Raw genomic sequence first — 22,765 nt, forward strand, 5'->3', positions numbered from 1 at the left:
CTTATTTGACCCAAAGTAAAGCCTCAATCTCACAGCCTTTGGAATTCACCAAATAGATGATGGTTTGGAATCATTTTCAAATTTGGAGTCCTCCTCCAGCAGCTTCTGCTCTTTCTTCATGAGCTCCATTCTGCCTGATGTGTGACAGAAAAAGGCTTTCTGGACCAGACAGAGACCTTTTAAATCACCAATCATTCTCTATTATCTCACTTCTGTGTAACTGACTGAACATTGCATTGCAGTTGTCATGTGACACATGTGTACAAACCTTTCATCAAAATGTTGTTAGACTTCATGCAAAATACAAATTCAATGCCATTCTATTAAATTGTGACTGATTTGTATATTTCATTGCATTTTTGTGTACCTGAGCAGTAGTTTGTTGTCCCGGAGCAGTGAGCTGCCGAGTTCCTGTTAATGTTTGTCTGATGTGCTCAAACCCCGGAAGATGTTGAGAAGCCATCCTGTCTGATCTGCTGGTCGTAGATGATTCCTGCCTCTAGATCATTATAGAGAAATTAGTCTTTAGTAGACTTTGGGAAACAAAATGACTAAACTGTAGAAGTATGGAAGCCTGCACCTTGTTTTTGTCAGAGGCTATTCACCTTTTTGTTTGTTTCTGACTCCACGTCGACACGAGACGGAAATGATATTGACGCTGTTGATGTGCTGAAATGTGTTTGGGGGGAAAAAACAGTGTTTTGGATGCTTTTATTAAACTTTCAGTCTATATTAAAGTGCCAAATTATGGAAGTATGAAATCAGTGTTGAGGTTTTTGTACTCTTTTGTATTGAACACACTGAACAGAGTAGAGGCCTTGTTTGTTCAGGCTTTATTAACTATTATATCACTATTAACCTGGAAATCTGTGTCGACTCATTTTCACTGTTGCAGAATGGACGTTGTAAAAACATTAAAGAAAATACTCTATAAATAACAAATCTAGTTTAAAAGTTGTTGTTGAGTTTAAAAGATGAAACAGTCAAGAGTTACAGGTTCAGATTTTAATGTGGTTGCATGAAGTAAAGTGTATTTTAACGTTGTATTTTTTATATTACTTTTACTGACCCAGGGAGGTTTGAGAGTTAATATGAGAGCTGCTTTACTGAGCGGCGCCGGACTGGATTATCAATTCAAATGTTGTAGACTACTCACCTTTTCTCCCTGAATTTTTGATTCTACATACTGCAGATTTGGTTTTCCCTGCTTTCAGAAATTAACTGAAGGGATGCCGACCGCGGTCCCTGGGGGCCATGTCCACCGCAAGTCCAACTCCTGTGGGGAAGGGGGGGGGGCTCCAGAAGTGGTAGGATTTATTTTGTGCCACTTTTTGTAGTAAAGGGATGATCAGGAATGCAATTAGATATACTTAAGGCAAGCTTGAAATGCTTTATTAACAACAAACACATTCAGCAGCATTTAAAGTGCTGAAGGTTACAGATGTGATCTGTCCTGTGACGGACCACGGCAGGAGCTCCAGCGCCTGCAGGAGTGTGCAACAACCAACATTTTAAATATAAACCAAATATATTTAGAGCTTTGAACTGTTCTTGCTGGGGCATTTTTAATTAAAGAGGAAAGAACTTAACAAAAAAAACGATCACAAAAATGATTCAATGAAGAAAGCATGTGCAGATTACTGTTTCCCTTAACAGTCTTGGGTTTGTCAGAAACTCTTGTTTCTCTTGTCTGTGGAGTCGACCAGATTCAAACACACTTCCCTTTCTCCCTCACTCACGTACTTCTGTTTCCAAGTGTACTCCCGGTTTGTCTTTGCAGAACGGAGTATCTCTTTCTCCTTCAACGCGCTGTATTCAATCTGGGAACAGTACTGCTCAAAGTTGAGGGTGATCAGGAGCTTTTTTACCTTTTCTGAATCTGGTCGAATCCTTTAAATCCACTGATTTGTGCACGGTCAGAACTTGTTGAAGCAGGCTGGGTCTGACTGTGACTAGCGTCACTTCAGCTGCAGTAACAGAGGGAAGAAGTGAGATAACAAATTTAATGAAAAAGTGTTTGTCTGCCTGTTCTTTGGCTTTAAAGAAGTCAGCTCATCTGAACAGTTAAAACAAACAAATAAGTAAACAACTTTTCCTGAACAATCTCTGTAAAGACTGCAGCAACGCTACGACTGGTCATGTACATCATCCATCCATCCATCCATCCATCCATCCATCCATCCATCCATCCATCCATCCATCCATTGTCCTCCCCTTATCCAGTCCGGGTCTTGGAGGCAGCAGTCTCAGCAGGGATCTCCAGACGTCCCTCTCCCAAGACACGTCCTCCAGCTCTTCCGGTGGGACCCCAAGGCCTTCCCAGGCCAGCAGAGAGACATAGTCCCTCCAGCGTGTCCTAGGTCTGCCCCGAGGCCTCCTACCAGAGGGACATGGCTGGAACACCTCCCAAGGGATGTGCCCCGGGGGGCATCCCAAACAGATGCCCGAGCCTCAGCTGGCTCCTCTGGATGTGGAGGAGCAGCGGCTCTACTCCGAGCTCCTCCCTGGGGACTGAGCTGTGCATCACGGCTGAAGTTAATAGTCCTTCTGCACATGTTGAGTAGATGGACAATGACAAATATGTTTCCTCCATCATGTCATCACTCCCAGTCCATATTCTCCTCGGACTTGGTAGTTGTATTGTTGACAGTCACCATAATAGCAATGGAACTGGGCTGCATGTCGATACTAACATCAGGCGTACTGACTTGTTAATTATTTAGTCACCCTGCAGTGTGTTAATGCTAAGGTCAGAGTAGGCTATGTCACGATTGTTGTCACACCAGGAGGAAGATGCATCCGGCAGCTGATGACTGTTAATTAACTGTGTTTATTAATGTGGTTGAATGACTTGTTAATAAAGTCAGAGCTATAAGTTCTACAACAAAGTCTCATTCATCCATTAATTACAGGCCTGGCCAGCGCTACAGCGCCGTTTTGAGTGTCTTTTGAACTTGATCATCAGTTGGTGGATTGGCTTTGACGTGGGTGTGTTTTTAAACATGTTAACCTAGAATAGATCAGACTTAATAGTCATAAAATATTACAACAGTTGTGTTTAGGTGAATGCATTATCTGTCTGTGCTTAGCAGTTTGGACGGATCAAGTCACCAAATTATCACTAAATCATGCAAACAGACTGAACATTCTAGTGCTTCATTCACATCTTACAAGTCTAATTATTTTGCTCCAAACTTGAAAACTAGTGATAACACTCACTGAACTTTAAACCAGAGCAGATTTTCCACTTGTAGGATTTGATTGAAAGATTTGTTAGTACAGCACAAGGCAACGACAGGAATCAGTCACACAGACGCCAACGATCAAACACCACAAAACAAATTCTGGCAAATTTCCACATTATCATCAAACTATCAGTATTTATTTTGACTGCTTACTTAAAGTTGTGCTGTACAAGGGTTGTAACAAAATGGTGACAGATGAAGACCATTTACTGGAGACAAAGAATAGAAATGATTGATCGAAGAAAATGAGCATTGGTGATAAACCTCAGAAAGGTTGGTTGTTGGTTGTTAGAAGCTGTGACTCTTCATGTCAGAGTTGATGATATGTAAACTTACATGTGAATCCTGGGGAAGCTCATGAAAAGCAAAAATACTGAAGAACTGCGAAGCACACAAGTGTTGATCAGATTGAGAGTTAAGGTTTGAGAGTGGTGCTGGACACATTCCCACATCAATATCATCCCGTTAAAAAAAGACGGGGATTGATTAGTCCAGTTCTGCCAACACTGCAGTACTCTGTAGTACAACCTAAAGTACAATTTATTTCATTCTGGTCTCACATTCAACTTAAGATAATGTACAAATGTATGTAATGAATGTAACTTCAATTGGTTATCAATTTAAGATGGCCTCCTAATTCTTTCCTATCTTTCAGATTTGATCATAACCGAATGTCGATATTCTCTCTGGACACAACTTTAAATGTTAAAACGCAAGATTGAAGTGAGCTGACCAGTCAACCACACGAGCAATGACCCGTAAATAACACAGGGCTTGTTTCAGAAAGCTTTTAGTTTTGTAAGTACTCATTCAGGAAACATTACAGCAGCAATGCTGATCAACCCTTTGAAAGGTTTTACCGATCATTTCCTTTCTAAAACGCGGCAGCTGAAGGAATTCAGATTTGTTGTTATACCCACATCTCTGATAGATATCCCTAAAGAATAATAACTTTTTTTTTGAAGTGTTGTCTGAATAAAGATTTCTGCTCTGTTAGCTGAGGATGTTGCTCGGTTCCAGTCGTGTCAGAACTGAGAGGAATGAACTATTTGTGTGTTGTGGAGTGGTGACAAACGCCACATTACCCCAAAACAACAAAACACAAACACTTTAGGCTTTGATACCAGTGGATGTGTTAATAAATTATAATAAAGGTTCACTATTTCTAATCTCTGTTTCACGAAGACGGTTGTGACCAGGTTCTTTTGGTGTTGAACAAAGTGAAATGAGGCGCCATTTATGGCAAAGATCTCAAGTGAAAACACAAATCTAAGTGTTTTGGGTTCGTTTAAATGACAACAGAGTTCAGAGTCACTGAAAATGCAACTTTTGGAAAATGGCTCCCAAGGTGGAACTTTTTGAAAACACTTTCGTTTCGTTGACATGTCGACAAGTGATAGCGACACTTTCTGAAAACGTTGGGGCGTGTCACCTTACAGACAGTGGAAACGCTGCGGCGACAAATGCGCTCCAAGGTTGTAGTAACTAGTAGTTCTGCACATGCTCAGTAGGTGGACACTCCGAACAAAGTCTCCGCCGCCATGACTCCCAGTCCATATTCTCCTGGCCTGGGAGTTTTATTTTGACAGTCACCTTAATAACAATCCAACTTGGTGGTCTGTCCACTAGAATGTTCTCCCAGTGTTCATGTTTAGAACCCATTGTTCTCTGCTGCGTGTGTGTGTGTGTGTGTGTGTGTGTGTGTGTGTGTGTGTGTGTGTGTGTGTGTGTGTGTGTGTGTGTGTGTGTGTGTGTGTGTGTGTGTGTGTGTGTTTTCATTAGAAAAACAAAAACAGCGCCAACTTGTGACCCAACAATATAACCACATGGTTCTGACAGTACTGAGGAGATGGACATTGTTTTCAGAACGCTGCAGTGTGAAAGCAAAACTTTTCTGAAATGAAAACAGAAAAATGAGGAGATTTCACTTGAACCATTGTGTTAGAAGGCTTAAGTTTGTGTGATGGTACTGAACCCGGCTGAACCGACTCAAAGAATGACCTGAAGCAGTTAGATTGATAGCAGTCAGGGGTCAGAGGTCAGAGCTGGGGGGACCTGCCGTTTTCTGAAACAAGCCCTGCAGGTTGACAGAAGTGATCTTCAGAGAACAGAGTGCTCCTCTCCAGGTGTTGCTTCCATTTCATGAATAAGTTAAAGCAGATGCACTGGAGTGAGACGAACACCAGCACGACACCGGCAGGGCTACAGCATTCATACGGAAAGTGGATTAAAGTCTGGAGCTCATGGAAACGTATGCTCACAAGTTGGGAGGCGGTGCTGAAGCCAGCCTGCTGGGTCATGCTTCATGGTATTTACACTTGCTTGAACTTCAATAGTTCTGTCAGTAATATGCTTCCACAGACTCCTCAGTACTCCTGGCGTCTTTCATACTGTCAGGTAGTGTAAAGATCGCTTAGCCGTCAGTGACAGAAGTTGATCTTAGACCTAAGCTGCTTTGACGTAGATCAGCCTCAATAATCATTCAGCCACATTCAGGATGACAGGATAACCACAGTGGTGCCTCTCCTGTCACAGAGCAGAGCCACACACGGTGCACACACGGTGCACACACGGTGCACACACGGTGCACACACGGTGCACACACGGTGCACACACGGTGCACACACGGTGCACACACGGTGCACAGAGCTAAATATATCAAACTCAAACTCAACAGTTGTTGGCGTTAATGCTCACTGCTGACTAAAGTGTGTCCAGTGTGTATGACGCAAATTCATTTATTTAAGGGCTTTCAATGTCACAGCATAACAACAACAACAACAACAGCAACAACAACAATAATAATAATAATAATAATAATAATAATAAGAACAAATATAATAATAATAATAATAATAATAATAATAATAACAAATATAATAATAATAATAATGATGATGATGATAAAACAGCAATTACTTGGCGATTCGAAACAAAGAAAAATGTTTGAAGATTCTCTTCAATAAATAAACTCTGAAAAATAAGACAATAAAAATAATTCAAATAAATAAATAAATGAATAAATAAATATATTTATTTACACACACATGCACGCACGCACACACACACGCACACACACATCTTCAAATAGCCACTTTGCAACAAAAAAGCACGCATTAAAAAAAAAGAAGAGTCGAGCACGCCCGGTCCACTGCACAGTCCGTTTTTGTCGTAGTCAGCAATCGCTGGAGGCGATGCAGCCACATTCTTTGCACTGCTGCTAATGCATTTGGCACAGACGTAACACTGGCTGATGCTGATCCAGCCCCATCAGCTGGCAGCTGCTCCGTCAACATGTCGGTGGACACACAAGGCAAAAAGTGGGACAGCGGCTTGTCGTCAAGCTTGTCCATTTTGTTAAATCGTAGTGATACAAAAGAGGATGACTACTGTCTGAGAAGTTCTTTGGTTTGTGGGGAACTGCAATTATTTCCTGCTTACCTCCAGTCAGAAATATTAACTTGATTTTTCAGTCACAAATAATTGAAATGTTTAGCAGAAGATGGATGGATGAAGACGAAGCAACAGCAACAAACTCCTTGTGATGCTCACAATTCTTTTTCGTATGCGGCCCGGAACCAAAGTGTGTTTTCCATTAAGATACGATGAAACAGTAGATCCATTTCTCAATGTGGAGCTACAGATGATGAGAGTCAGCAGCAAAGTGAGCTTGCTGCTCCGCTGTTCTTTCCTCCCACAGACAGAAGTGAATCTACAGAAGAGCTCGTTTCACTTGTCCTTGGTTTTGCTGAGTGGGGGGATTAGTGAAGAGCCACATTGATGGTGAGCTGTTAGGATCTGCAGCTACATTACTTTTCAAGGAGCAGTGGTGCTAATGCTGATGTTTTAAATGTTAATGAGTAGTTGTCTTACAAGTTAAAAGGTTTTAGGGCTGTTCATCATAACGTATTATTCAGAGGACAACAAACCTTTTAAAAAGACCCATTGAGAGTTGAATCAGTTGGTCCCTTGTCTGAAGACAAACCAGGCCAGTGTTTGTTCAGCCTGGTTTATGATGACTGGTTTGTTCGGCCTGGTTTATGATGACTGGTTTGTTCGGCCTGGTTTATGATGACTGGTTTGTTCGGCCTGGTTTATGATGACTGGTTTGTTCAGCCTGGTTTATGATGACTGGTTTGTTCAGCCTGTCTCAACCACAATGTTTTCAAGTAAAAGTCTCCTGTGGTGGGGGTTTACACTGAGCCACTTTGAAAACAGCTCCCAAAGTGGAACTTTGTAAAATGCTGCTACTGGGCATGCACGCTACAACCATAGTTAATATTTCTGCACATGCTCAGTAGCTGGTCAATCAGAACAATGTTTCCTCCGCCATGTCATGACTCCCAGTTCAGATTCTCCTGGGACTTGTTAGTTTTATTTTGAAAGTCACTATAATAACAATCCAACTTGGTGGTCTGTCCACGAGGATGTCTGTGTTCTGTCATTGTTCATGTGTGTGTGGTTTCATTACAAAAACAACTGACAGTACCCACTAGTGGCCCGACATGAAAACTACATCATTTTCAGCATTCCATGTAAATGTTCATCACTTTCAAAGTGTTGACATGTAAAAGCGAAACTTTTCTGAAACAAAAAAGTAAAAACACTGTGTTTTCACCTTAAACCTAGTTTTGTAAATGGGGCTTTAGACTGGTGTTTTCCAAACTGGAATCCTCGACTGTTTCTTGACCACTGACTGCTCAGAGGACTGCAAACCTGCTTTTCTACGTCAGTGACTGGTTCTATCAGCCAACACTTGTCTTCACTGTAACGTCCGGGCCGATCAGAGTGGAAACGGGTCCACAGCCTTCCTTAAAGACAATCTGTACATGTTTAGAGCCACTGGGTCAGAGAAACTACCAGATATATATTTAGATACAGGAATGATTAAATCTCTGTGTTGGTAAATATGATTTGGACCGCATGGTCACGCAGTGGTTAGCGTTCTCGCCTCATAGTAAGACAGTCGTGGGCCTTTCTGTGTGGAGTTTGCATGTTCTCCCTGTGTGTGTGTTGGTTTCCTCTTGATACTCCGGTTTCCCCCACAGTCCCAAGAACATGCAGTGGGGGTCCCTTAGCAAGACCCTCAGCCCCCCCAGGACACACTTGAAAAAGAGATTATTAATCTCAGTGTGGTTCTCCTGGCTAAATAAATTGATGACTTTTTCTTTTCCATGTTGTTGTTGGAATGAAATTCAGGGCTTGGGTTTGGATTAGTGAACTTTGGAGCACACGTTTTAATTCCCTTTCTGCACACGGACCCTCCAACAAAGTGAGAAAATAAATAGTTTTAAGTCTCTTACAAACTGTGTTTCGTAACCCCTATGAACTGCTTTAAGTGAAGAAAATCAAGTTTCCAGATATTGTCAAACTGAAAGCTGCTGTGACTGCAAGTAAGAAGGAAAAGTTGAGAATTCCCCACAAACTGACTGAAAACATTGCTGTTCCTCTGATTCTCACCTCTTGCTTACTCAATACTTATATCAGCCTAGTATTTTGTTTAACTCTGAAGTTTCCAACTTCAGCAATAGAAGCTGAAAAACAAGATTTAACCTTGCCTTGTTGTCCCCCAACAAATCCTTCCTTTGCTGACATATATAGTCCAGAACCGTATACTCATCACTACAAGAGTGAGTGCACTTTGAATTTGATTTTCACCTCCAGATTCTGTTTTATGATTTGAGATAAAAGCATTTGCAGACACTGAAGTTGAATTCAGAATTTGCAAGCCTGACTCGTTTCCACTGCAGTTTCCCTCCATGACTTTTCACAACAGTTCGTCAATCCGCATCTGCTTATTAAATCAAACAAAAACCAAAGAAGAGACCACAAATAAATGATCAAGTCCATCCAATGCACAACTTCCAAAAAAGCCAATGTAAACATTAAATTCTTTGTCTTCATGTTCTTTTTTTTTGTCTTTTTTTTGTTTTCATCTTGAGGGGGGATGGGTCGGGAACTCTGACAAGACACAGAAACAAGTGGGTGGTACTTCCGAAAAGATGGGAAGCTGTGAATCCTCGACGCACACTTGACACACAGGAGAAAGGAGATGTTTCATCTCCGTCTCTGACTTTGTGAACTGCATCTTTAGTTCCCTCTGAGTCTGGATTCGCCAGCTGGCATGTGGCATCTTTCATCTGAACAAGAATAAACTGAAACCTTGATACCTTCTGAGAAAAAGAATGGACAGCGGTTATATTACACATAGTGATGGAAGTCACTCATAAATGTGAGCACTCATAGTTTTGATTCATTTAACATTTACAGTTATGTTTGTGAGTGTGTTTACAGTGTATGTGTGAATGTGTGAGTTCCAACAGAAAAATCACAACAGTCTTTATTCCCCATATCTGCACGTCACTCCCTCCGATATCCGTTTGGTTAAAAAAGAACCATCAAAGTCGTGAGACAAGCTCTCCTCTGTAAGCAAAAGTCATTCTGTATATCATGAAAAAAGAAACTTGCTGTCAGACAAGACGTCGCACCAAGCTCTTCACTCCAACATCTCCTTAAATGAAGCTCGAACAACACCAAATCCCGCCATTGTCCAGGTGCCGACACGTACCTCGGCCTTGCTCGCCTGTGGGACGGTCTAATCAATGGGTGGTATTGAAGGGAGGATGGGGTGGGGTACAGTGAAGGGGTTGGTTAATTCGGATAGAGAGAGGTACAGTAGGAGTAATTTGGTATCCAGGATGGCGTTTGAGAAAAGAGAGCGGAAAAGGTAAAGAGGAGGAAGGTTGGAGTGTGGTGTTTCTGTAAGTGGTGGGCGAGGCCACTGGTCTTATTCGATGACCATGCACTGGGGCAGATGTTGGGAGTAGTACTTGAAGAGTTCGGCTGTGGCTCCGGGGCAGTTGGTCAGCTCCAGCTCCTCAAGCTCGTGTAGCTGGATGAGGCCTGACAGCCCGGTGGTGGTCAGCAGGGGGCAGCCTGAAGGAACACACAAACACACAGGGGCCTCAGAAGACAACAAGAATGTCTTCACATCAACACAGCTGGCAGCAATTATTGGCTCGTTATCAAGCTTTCTGCAGAGCCTCATCATGATAACGCAGGTGTGTTTGAGCAGGGAAACATTGAAAACATGCAGGACTGCGGCCCTCGAGGACCAGGAATGCCCAACCCTGGTGTAAATGAAGATTTGTTTTTAAACGCAGAGGGGGAAATGTCCGTTTTTTTAACAACTCAGGTATGTGTAAACGTGGCCTTACTCTTGTGTGTGTGTTTGCATCTCCCCTAACATTTTCAATTAACTCTCCTCCTCACGTCATCACCTCAATGTGGTCCACCTGTGTCTCATCTCCTCATGTACACTCACTGGCCACTTTATTAGGTACACCTGTCCAACTGCTTGTTCATGCAAATTTCTAATCAGCCAATCACATGGCAGCATCTCAATGCCTTCAGGCATGTAGACATGGTCAAGACGAACTGCTGCAGGTCAAACCGAGCATCAGAATGGAGAAGAAAGGTGATTTAAGTGACATTGAACGGGGCTTGGTTGTTGGTGCCAGACGGGCTGGTCTGAGTATTTCAGAAACTGCTGATCTTCTGGGATTTTCACCCACAACCATCTCTAGTGTTTACAGAGAATGGTCTGAAGAAGAGAAAATATCCAGTGAGCGGCAGTTCTGTGGGCCAAATGTCTTGTTGATGCCAGAGGTCAGAGGAGAATGTCCAGACTGGTTGGAACTGATAGAACGGCAACAGTAACTCCAATTACCACTGGCTACACCCGAGGTCCGCAGGAGAACGTCTCTGAACGCACAACACCTGGAACCTTGAGGTGGAGGAGCTCCAGCAGCAGAAGACCACCCCGGGTGCCACTCCTGTCAGCTAAGAACAGGAAACTGAGGCTCTAATCCCCACAGGCTCACCAACAATGAACAATAGAAGATTGGAAAAACGTTGCCTGGTCTGATGAGTCTCCATTTCTGCTGCGACATTCAGATGGTCGGGTCAGAATTTGGCATCAACAACATGAAAGCATGGATCCATCCTGCCTTGTATCAACGGTTCAGGCTGCTGCTGGTGGTGTAATAGTGTGGGGGTATTTTCTTGGCACACTTTGGGCCCCTTAGTACCAATTGAGCATCGTGTCAAGGCCACAGCCTCCCTGAGTATTGTTGCTGACCATGTCCATCCCTTTATGACCACAATGGACCCGTCTTCTGATGGCTACTTCCAGCAGGATAATGCACCATGTCATAAAGCACCAATCATCTCAGACTGGGTCCTTCAACATGACAATGAGTTCACTGGACTCAAATGGCCTCCACAGTCACCATGTCTCAATCCAGTAGAACCTTTGGGATGTGGTGGAACGGGAGATTCGCATCATGGACAAATCTGCAGCAACTGCATGATGCTATCATGTTAATATGGACCAAAGTCTCTGAGGAATGTCTCCAGCACCTTGTTGAATCTATGCCAAGAAGGATTAAGGCAGTTCTGAAGGCAAAAGGGGTCCAACCCGGTACTAGCAAGGTGTACCTAATAAAGTGGCCGGTGAGTGTATATTAACCCCGTCTCCCAGGTCACGTTTACATGTACCTGGGTTTTTACAAACTGACATTTCCCCCTCTACCTTTAAAAAGAAAATCGTCATTTAAACAAACCCGCATATATACCTAGTTCAGAGCTGCTATGAGCACTAAAGAAACACATCTATACCACTGCAGCTTGGCTGTTTATGATTACGTGGATCTCGTGGAAGTCTGATATTTGAAGAAAATAAATGTATGCGATAAATCTGGCTTCAATTCACCACATCCTAATCAGTGCTGCCAGGTTCCCCTGTCTCCAAACTGTGCGTGTGGAAGGTTAAAAGTTTTTTAGATCACAAAGTTTGCGTGGGAAGTGGCGTACGCATCTTTCAGGACCCGTTTTGTGCGCCAGTAACCTTTATAAATAAGGCCTCTGGTCTGTGACAGTTCGATCTGGCCAACATGGACCCAGCATATTCTGACCCGTTGCGCTCGGTGCGCAAGAAGCTTGGCTGGAAGCAGCGCGCTGGAAAGTCCACAGCATCACGGAGCGCCACGAAACCGTGAGAGTTCAGGTGCGTCAACTGCAGGAAGGAGCCTCAGCCGTTCGATCTCCTGGCTCTGCACCTGCTCTCGGAGTGCACGCCGCTGATCATGCCCCCCCGCAGCTCGTCACCCTGATCACTCACCTGGCTCATCCAACCCGGTTCTCCGGGGACTCCAGCGACTGTTGAGCCTTCCTGATGCAGTGCAAGCTACACTTTGACCTTCAGGCAGATTCCCGACTGATCGCTCCCTCATCGCATATTGTTGCAGGAGAGCCTGCCACCATCAGGTTCACCCACAGAGACGCAGAGTCAGGTCGTTCAAAGTCCATTATTCTTTTTATTAAAGTAAAGCCAAACTTTCACCAAAACTGAAAACCCACACACTTAGACACAACTGCCTCATCCAGGCTCCTCCGTGTGTCTGCCTGTCTACTCCCGCCTGTCACCCTGAATGTCTGGCGGCTCCTCCTTTATGGGCAGAGAGGTGAGGCAGCACACCTGATTCTCATCAGGGGCTTAATCACCTCTCTGCCACACATATGTTATATCCCACCCGGTGGGCAGAGCAGAAGCACGGGCCACCGCTTAGTGGACTCAACAGTATCCCGTGTGTGTGTCCCAACAAGGATTTCACAAAGGCGTTCCGGCAAATGTTCCAGCATCTCTCCCGTGAACGGGGAAGCTGCCTGTGCTCTGATTCATCTCCTAAGGGAACCCGCGGCACAGCAGATCACGCCATCGAGTGTAGATCAGCCTTCCTCAATTGGCCGTTCCCACTGGCTCCACGCAGGGGGCCAATAATCCATCTTCAATATAGACATCTTTAATAAACAAACTCAGAAATACATCTCCGTCCGACAAATCGTAACTCGCATATTAAATGGACTTTTATTCTTAAATTTATGAATGTGAATAATTAGATTTCCTATTTTATTCCCACCCCATTCCAGGTTTTAGGCAAGGGGAGGGAGGGAGGTTGGGGTTAGGTAAGGAAAAGGGGTGTGGTTATGCCTTCCTCATGGCCATCAAGGTGGACAAATGCTTACATGAGTGCAGAAGGGCGTGTCATCAGGGGCAGCCTCACCGCGGGACGGCGGGTCCGCTGCTGACTCGGCCCTGTCCTGTTGTTCCCCTTCAAGAGTCTCCCCGGCAGCGGAGCCAGAGCCTCCACAGGTGATCTTGGAGGAAAACATGCAGGTGGGACCTGCCGTCTCTCTCCAGAGGAGCGCGAACGCCGTTTCTGTGAGAGACTCTGCCTGTATTGTAGGCAATCTGGGCACCGCCTCCTCTACTGCCCCATCCTGGGCGAAAGTTTCGGGTGAGCTATGCCAGTGATAATCTATCCTCAGCTTGTGTTATGTCCACAGTCACAGTCTCCTCTGCGCATAATTCTGTTCAACAGGTGGTGCTCATTGACTCCGGGGCCGATGCTGACCTTATGGACCAGAGCCTTGAGAGAAAGCTCAGGCTGGGGGTGAAGCCATTGGAAAAGCTGCTTCAGGCCACAGCACTGAATAGACAGCTGCTCTGGTCACTCATCAGACCAACCTTCCCTGATGGTCACACAGAGGAAAGGAGCTTCTTTGTGTCCACAGCATCCTCACATCCCCTCATCCTGGGACACCCTTGGCTACTGGCTCATAACCACCACGTCGATTGGTCCATCGGCAGCATCGAGTCCTAGAGTCCCACCTGTCTCTTGGTACCAGCTCACATAAAAGTTGGTAAATTGGCTTTTGACTCTGGCTTACCAGATAATCCCGACCTGTCCTCGGTGCCTCCGGTCTACTGGAACCTTGAGGTGTTCAGTAAGACCCGGGCAACCTGTCTTCCCCCTCACTATCCCTATTACTCTGCGATCGACCTGCTTCTGGGTACGTCACCCCTGCGGGGCAGGCTGTTCTCCCTCTCTCCTACAGAGACCCAGGCCATGAAGGACTACATCGGTTCCTCTCTCGCCACAGGAATCATTCATCTGTCCTCCTCCCCCATCGGGGCCGGGTTTTTCTTCGTGGAGAAGGATAAATCACTTCGGCCCTACATTGACTACAATGGTCTTAATAACATCACTGTGAAAAACAGGCACCCTCTACCACTCATCGCTTCGGCCTTTGAACTTCTGCAGGGGAACGGTTCTTCACTAAATTGGACCTCAGGAATGCCTACCACTTTGTAGCCCACAAGTCACTAAGAGTATCTCGTCATGCCCTTCGGACTCACTAATGCACAAGCGTTTTTTTCAGGCCCCCGTCAAAGATGTCCTGTGGGACATGTTGAACACCAATGTGTGTGTGTACTTGGATGACATTCTCATATTCTGCCCGGATCTCACTACTTGACCACCGTCTGTTCGTCAGAGCAGAAAGTATGAGTTCCATGTTCCTCAAGTCTCCTTCCTCGGGTATGTGGTGGGTGAGGGCCGCATGGAAATGGACCCCCAGAAGGTTAGTGCAGTCCAGGAGTGGCCAACTCCTAACAGCAGGAAGGGGTTGCAGTACTTTCTGGGGTTCGCCAACTTCTACCGGAAATTCATCCGCAGGTTCAGTTCTGTTGCCGCTCCCCTGCACTCTCTCCCCTCTATCCAGGCAACAACGCTTTTGGTGGGCCTCCATGATAGAAGACGTCAAGGAAAATGTGGCGGCCTGTCCCACCTGCGCCCAACACAAGTCTTCCTGGCTCTCCACTTCTGGTCTCCTGCATCCCCTTCTGATTCCCCGGTGGCCTTGGTCTGACATGGTCTTGGATTTTGTCACGGGCCTTCCAATTGGAAGGTAACATTGTTATCCTCACCCTCGTAGACAGATTCTCTAAAATGGTTCGCTTTGTGCCCCTGCCTAAACTCTCCTCCACCAAGGAGACGGCAGAAGTTTTACTTTCCCAGCCTACTCTGTTCCCCACTCTGGAGAAAGATGTGGGAGTCTTGTCTGCCACGTCTCTGGTTTGTCGCTGTTGTCGGACCCTCCTCAGGGTGGGCTCCCGTTACAAGAGGGCGGCAGACCAACATCGGTCTCAGACACTCCAGTACTCGGTGGGACAGAGCACCTGGTTGCCCACTCGGGACCTCCCTCTTCGCTCAACCACCCACGCTTCATTGGACCATTCCCAGTATCAAAAGTTATTAACCCATTCGCTGTTAGACTCCGACTACCCAGGCCCATGAGCATTCACCCCACCTTCCACGTCAGCCACCTCAAGTCTGAACATTCCTGTGCACTGGTGCCTCCATCACCCCCTCCACCTCCCCTGCGCATCCTGGATGGACAGCCTGTGTACACAGTCAAGAGACTCCTGGCAGTCCAGTGCAGGAGACGTGGCAGGCTGGTGGATTGGGAAGGGTACAGCCCAGAGAAATGCTCTTGGGAAGCTGCCAGTAACATCTGTGACCCTCAACTCATCATTGATTTCCATCAGCAACATCCTGACGATCCTGGGCCATCAAGAGTTGGTCCGAGAGGGGAGTAATGCCAGCCCCCCCGGTGTGTCTTAGTCTTGTGTGTGTGTGTGTGTGTGTGTGTGTGTGTGTACGTCTCTCATCACATTTTCAATTAACTCTCCTCTTCACATCATCACCTCAATGTGTTCCTCATGCTTATTAACCCCCTCTCCCAGTGTGTCTGTGCTAGATCGTCTTCGTACTTTGTGTTGGACATGCTCCTTGTGTTGCTCTTTTCTGGTTTTTGGACTTCTGCTCTTCTCCTGACCTCGTCTTGGAACTCCCCTTGGAAGTCTTTGTTTGCTGCCTCATTGAGACTTTTTAATAAACTCTTTTGAACTCCACCCCCTGTCTGCGGGGACAGCTGTCAGCTCCTGCACCTCGGACGCAAACTTTCTCTTTTATTACTGAAGCAGTTCAGAGAAATGTATTTCTGAAAAAAATATGCTGTGCAGTTGAAAAGTTAAAACGCTGCTTCATAGGAGACAGCTTTGGCAAAAGATCTGTGAAGATTTATTGTTATACCTGGGCCACCCTGTTCCAGTGTCACCTGCACTTTGCCTGTCAGGTGATCTCATAGAAATTAAAAGAGAATAAATGAGTCCTGATGCTCCTGGTCTCCCTAAGCATCGCAAAAGAGGCGATCCTCATGAACTGGAAATCCAAAAGTAATCTGAATATAAAGTTATTCAAAATCGTACTTCGAGACCACATCACATTGAAGAGAATGTCTGCTTGTAGGAAAAACCATTTGGCACAATTTGAGTCCACACTGATATAAAGAGCTGTGTACCGTCTGTGTAATTATGATAAGAGATGTTGTAATGCAGTTATTCTCAACCCCTAGTGGTCCATGGTGTAACTGCAAGGGGTCTGTGAAAATCAAACATCTCTTAAAAAAGATCCTATGACAGCGAGAGCCAGCTGTCTGGCCCACAGCGGCCCAATAGCTGCAAATCATCCATCCATCCATCCATCCATTTTCTTCCGCTTATCCGGGGCCGGGTCGCGGGGGCAGCAGTCTAAGCAAGGAAGCCCAGACTTCCCTCGCCCCAGACACGTCCTCCAGCTCTTCCGGTGGGACCCCAAGGCGTTCCCAGGCCAGCAGAGAGACATAGTCCCTCCAGCTTGTCCTAGGTCTGCCCCGAGGCCTCCTACCGGAGGGACATGCCCGGAACACCTCCCGAGGGAGGCGTCCGGGGGGCATCCCAAACAGATGCCCGAGCCTCAGCTGGCTCCTCTGGATGTGGAGGAGCAGCGGCTCTACTCCGAGCTCCTCCCTGGTGACTGAGCTCCTCACCTTATCTCTAAGGGTGCGCCCAGCCACTCTACGGAGGAAACTCATTTCAGCCGCTTGTATCCGGGATCTCGTTCTTTCGGTCATGACCCAAAGCTCATGACCATAGGTGAGGGTAGGAAGGAAGATCAACTGGCTCATGACCACAGGTGAGGGGAAGAAGGAAGATCAACTGGTAAATCGAGAGCCTCGTCTTTTGGTTTAGCTCCTTCTTCACCACGACAGACCGATACAGCGACCGCATAACTGCAGACGCTGCACCGATCCGCCTGTCGATCACACGCTCCATCTTCCCCCCACTCCTGAACAAGACCCCGAGATACTTGAACTCCTCCACTTGGGACAAGGGCTCTCCACCCACCTGAAGGGGGCAAGCCACCTTTTTCCGGTCGAGAACCATGGCCTCGGATTTGGAGGTGCTGATCCTCATCCCAGTTGCGTCACACTCGGCTGCGGACCGCGCCAGTGCACGCTGAAGGTCCAGGTTTGATGAAGCCACCAGGACCACATCGTCTGCAAAAAGCAGAGACGAGATCCTGTGGTCCCCAAACCGGACCCCCTCCGGTCCCTGGCTGTGCCTAGAAATTCTGTCCATAAAAGTTATGAACAGAACCGGTGACAAAGGACAGTGCACTGGGAACAGGTCCGACTTACTGCCGGCAATGCGAACCAAACTCCTGCTCCGGGCGTACAGGGACCGGACAGCCCTTAGCAAAGGGTCCTGGACTCCATACTCCCGGAGCACCCCCCACAGGAGGTCCCGAGGGACACAGTCAAACGCTTTCTCCAGGTCCACAACACACATGTGGACTGATTCTGCGAACACCCATGAACCCTCGAGCACCCGGTGGAGGGTATAGAGCTGGTCCAGTGTTCCGCGACCTGGACGAAAACCGCATTGTTCCTCTTGGATCCGAGGTTTGACTAACGGCCGGATCCTCCTCTCCAGTACCCTGGAATAAACTTTCCCAGGGAGGCTGAGGAGTGTGATCCCCCTGTAGTTGGAACACACCCTCCGATCCCCCTTCTTATAAAGAGGGACTACCACCCCGGTCTGCCACTCCAGAGGCACTGTCCCCGACCGCCACGTAATGTTGCAGAGACGTGTCAGCCACGACAGTCCCTGCACATCCAGACACTGCAAATCAACGTCACATAAAGTGCGATTTGTGCTTGAAAAAAATTGCACTGCTCTACCTTTTTAATCCTTATCCCACCGTAGCTTTGACACCGTAGTCAAAGCTAGAGTTAAGCGCATCTGACATAATTACGTCCATGCGTGCTCCGCTTGGACGTCCACAATTTTCAATTTCACGACCTGCGAAACCACATGTCACCCGAACAGTAAGTCATAATTTAAAAAAAGAAACAACATGACCTGCAGCGTGAAAATGTCGAGCAGGAAGAGCTTCAGCTGAACTCTGACTGGACTGAACAGGTTAGTTTGATATTACCGACCCATACTAGCTTCAGCTGAACTCTGACTGGACTGAACAGGTTAGTTTGATATTACCGACCCATACTAGCTTCAGCTGAACTCTGACTGGACTGAACAGGTTAGTTTGATATTACCGACCCATACTAGATCTGCAGCAGATCAGAGCGGTCAGCAGAGTGGATCAGTACTTCAACTCTCTTCATGCAGCAGCTTTAATACCAATGAGCCTCCAAAGGCCCACAGCCACAAAACAGAGAACATGAGGTGATACGAGCCCTCTGGGTCTACGCTCTGTCAGCATTGGTACAAGAGAGCAGCAGCAGCATCGCTGCTCTCATGGAACCTTGCCAAAGCTAAGAAACCATTTTCTGAGTCTGAGTTAATAAAAAAAAAAGCACAATTAATATAGTTGAAGTTTTAAGTCACGACGAGAAAAGAAAGAAAACGGTTGTGGAGCTGTTAAAGGAGCATTTACACATAACGACGGCCAGTTTGGCAGGAATCTCAGTTCCTGACCAGGATCAGGATTTTGACCTGAATTCTAGGATTCAGGGTGGAGGCGTCACGCCGTCACCGACAGTCACCACCTTTCTTCATGAGTAAGAGCAGGAAACATGGAGGATCATCATGAATCATTAAGCACCATCACCATTATTGTTCTGCGGTGTTGCAAACTAATATGTGGTGCACTGCTGGCGCTGCTGGCGCCGCTGTTGCGCATCGTCACTCTCATTATATCTGTCAGGAATGTGGCGAATCGGGAGAATTTGTTCTATTCAGACGTGTCCAGCTGCCAGGACGCACCAGAGGACATGAGAATCACCATCTCAGGTGCGTCTGGTGGAGGCGGGTGTTCACCCAGGACGTAAAACAAGTCAGGTCAGCAACTGAGTGGAAAATTATTTGAGTCCACCCCCCCAGTTATTCTACCAACAGCTACTGAACAGTTCACTCTAATTAATCAATTACTTTAGTAGTTATTAATGAGTAAATGACAGTTTACTTCTATTAATAATTTCAAGTTTTCATAAAATTACTTCCAGTAATTTGTTACTTTCAGTCATCTATTACTTACAGTAATTTAATGCTAATAACCAACCATAAATCCCAACACTGCAAATGTCAGATTTCATCGGAGGGAAAATCTAATTTGAGGTGATTGTTGCACGGAACAGATCAAACAGATTGAATCATTGTCAAGAACTTCATCCACTCCCACTGCAGTCTGTGGATCTGGTTGGCAACTTATTAGGTCCTGGGTTGATCTCTAGGAGTTGATTTCTCACTATGTTACTTTATTTGATGGACTATCTCCCAGTGGATGATCGCCCTTTTCAGCATCAAGGCTCACGGGATTTCAGTTTGGGAGCCAGAGCCGTGTGTAGTAGAAATAGAACACACATTGCCACATGCTGATTCCGCGCGTCATTCCCGTGTGGGAAGCATAATTCAGCCTTTACACGGCCTTGTCTGCTAATGATATCCTTCAGGTCAAAGATGCTGTTCTTCGTGCAGAAGTTTCTTAAATTGAGGAAATACAACCAGTCATATGTGGAATTCATGAGAGAAAAGGAAGTTCTCTTTGGCAGATGGTGCATCTCTCAGAAGGTTACAGAGTTGAAACAGCTTAAGCAGTGAGTGTTGATCGAGGACTTCAAAACTTGCCTTCCTAACTATGTATGTGAATGACAGTAAAGTTCCTGATGTGTCTAAAGCTGCAGTGCTGGAGTATGTATATGTGGAATAATACCACACGTCTGGGTTTGTAGAGCGCCCTTTTGGTTTCAATCAATTTGACCAAGCTAATGCTAATGGGAAGGAAAGTGAAACTGTGTCTGGGCCCATTGAACCAGGTACTGGCTGGTTCAGCATTGACACTAGGAATGATGCACTGGAGGCTACGGATCACGCGTGTCACCCCCTAGAGATGACACGCCCCTTCATTTTACAATGGGAACACATCACGTCATCTTTATCCTGAGCCCCAGTGCATCATTCCTAGGGTCAACACTCAAGAAAAAGAACACTAAAGCCATGGCTCTATTCAGAACCGTGAACCAGGTGAGCCAGTCTCTCCAGTCTAAAAAACACTATTTACATTAGCCATGATGTGACAGCCTCTATCAATCCCACCACTGCTTAGTACACAAAGGTTTTTTAACAACATGGCATGCTGTGACAGAAGTGGTTACCTGGGATGGGGAAAGAAATCATACCTGCGAGGGACAGTAGGCGAAGACTTCTCATTCCAAACAAATGCTGCAGTCCGAAATCCTGCACCTACAACCACCAACACACACATTTGTATTGCATTATTGAGAGGATCCATTCATTGACAGAATACATTCCCAAGTTTGAATCTTAACCTTGACTAGTTGTACTTAGTCAACTCAGAGGTTTTCAGAATGGGAGGATGATCTCCTTCTCACAGGGAGTTAGGGTTGGGAGGTGATGGGGTATCCCGGGGTAACTAAACATAGCAAAGATCTCAGTTTCATTGCCGTTATTAAAAAAATAAATAAAAATGCTATACATATCGGCTTTAAGGCCTAAATAATAATTGTTCATCCAGCACTTATGTATGTGGGCTTGATTTTTCAATCTAATACAACTGAAGTAAGCTGAACTGTCCTGAGTGTTTCTAGAGATCACCGGGATACGAGAGCACAGAAGTAAAACCGAAGAAAAGACCAGCCTGGCATCGAGCTGCCTTTTCCAAAACAGCCATTCCAGATTTAAAGAATAAAGTTCGAAAACAAAACATTGGTTTTCTGAAATGTAAATTTGTTTTAGGACTAGGGAAAGTACATCATATGTATCACATGGTAGAACACTACAACAATAGGTATGACATGTCGGCTTATGAAATAAGTCATTTTAAGAAAAAGAGCATTTTAACCGACTGGCCTCAAGCTGATTTGTAATATAAACATACTTCAGCCCTATATACCAGAAGGTATAGTGAGTACACCGCTCACATTTCTGTGAACTTTATATCTTTTGATGGGACACTGAAGAAATTTCACATTTCTTCAGTGTCCCATCAAAAGATATAATTAAATATTTACAGAAGTGTGAGGGATGTACTCACTTTTGTGAGGTACTGAACATATTTTGTACCTTTATCCAATAAAAAACAAACATGCTAGTATTTATGGAGAGGGGGTTGGATTTGATAAGTTATACTTTGTTTGGTGACTCTAAAATGTCGGAGTATAGATATATGATTTTTCACATCGTAATCATAAACTCATCATGAGTTCTGCTGCATTTTTTTCATATCAAAAATACTGCATGGAAGATACTATTACTGAGTGTATATTATATGATCATATATGCCAATAAATGATCGTATATTATACATTCAGAAATAGTATAATATGCGATCGTTTATTGGCATACATATTCAGGCTACACGTGCTATATAGATGAAAAGGCAAAAAACTATATATACTGTACTACATTCAAGAAAGTAGTTTTTAATGGTGCGTTGTTGACTAACGCATTCTGAAATTCCCAAGAGGATTTTAGCATTTCATTCTGTCGCATTTTATTTTGAATGAGCGCTTCCTGTCTGACAGTGGAGGGAGCCTGAGAGTGGAGAAGCCTGAGAGTGGAGGAGCCTGAGAGTGGAGAAGCCTGAGAGTGGAGAAGCCTGAGAGTGGAGAAGCCTGAGAGTGGAGGAGCCTGAGAGTGGAGGAGCCTGAGAGTGGAGGAGCCTGAGAGTGGAGGAGCCTGAGAGTGGAGGAGCCTGAGAGTGGAGGAGCCTGAGAGTGGAGAAGCCTGAGAGTGGAGGAGCCTGAGAGTGGAGGAGCCTGAGAGTGGAGGGAGCCTGAGAGTGGAGAAGCCTGAGAGTGGAGGAGCCTGAGAGTGGAGAAGCCTGAGAGTGGAGGAGCCTGAGAGTGGAGAAGCCTGAGAGTGGAGAAGCCTGACAGTGGAGGAGCCTGAGAGTGGAGGAGCCTGAGAGTGGAGGTCCTGCAGCCAGACACTCTTGGCCTTTAGGGGCGCCGTGACTCACAAAATACACCAAAAATGCAGAGGAAGACATGGATCCACGTAGACATTTTGAAATAGACTCCTGCTCATAGACTCGGGCTCCTAAAGGTGTGGGTGATCGGCCAAAAATGGTGCGTTTACTTGAAACGGCATTCTCAAGTAGAGAGGCCCCTCAGTGCCATGGGGGTGACCCCCTCTCTAACTGCCTGAACTACATGAGTGCATGGCCGCAGTTTGTCAGACACACTGCAGTGCACTACAGGGGTTCCTCAGGGAACAGTTCTAGCTCCAGTCCTGACTTTAAATACTCTGAGTT

At 45.7% G+C, this 22,765-nt stretch overlaps 1 protein-coding gene across 1 annotated transcript in view; it reads right to left on the reverse strand.

Moving 5' to 3' along the window:
• Window positions 1-9,178: 9,178 nt before the first annotated feature.
• Window positions 9,179-22,765, reverse strand: part of fbxl16 (F-box and leucine-rich repeat protein 16) — an 82,428-nt gene continuing 68,841 nt past the window's right edge. Inside the window, exons 6-7 of the mRNA XM_080486920.1 lie at window positions 20,670-20,733; window positions 9,179-10,181 (exon numbers count right to left, since the gene is read on the reverse strand). Coding sequence (XP_080343046.1) covers window positions 10,033-10,181; window positions 20,670-20,733 — 213 coding nt within the window. The 3' untranslated portion in view covers window positions 9,179-10,032. The remainder of the gene's footprint in view (window positions 10,182-20,669; window positions 20,734-22,765) is intronic.

Source organism: Lipophrys pholis, assembly GCF_963383615.2.
Source record: "Lipophrys pholis genome assembly, chromosome: 19".
NCBI lineage: Eukaryota > Metazoa > Chordata > Actinopteri > Blenniiformes > Blenniidae > Lipophrys > Lipophrys pholis.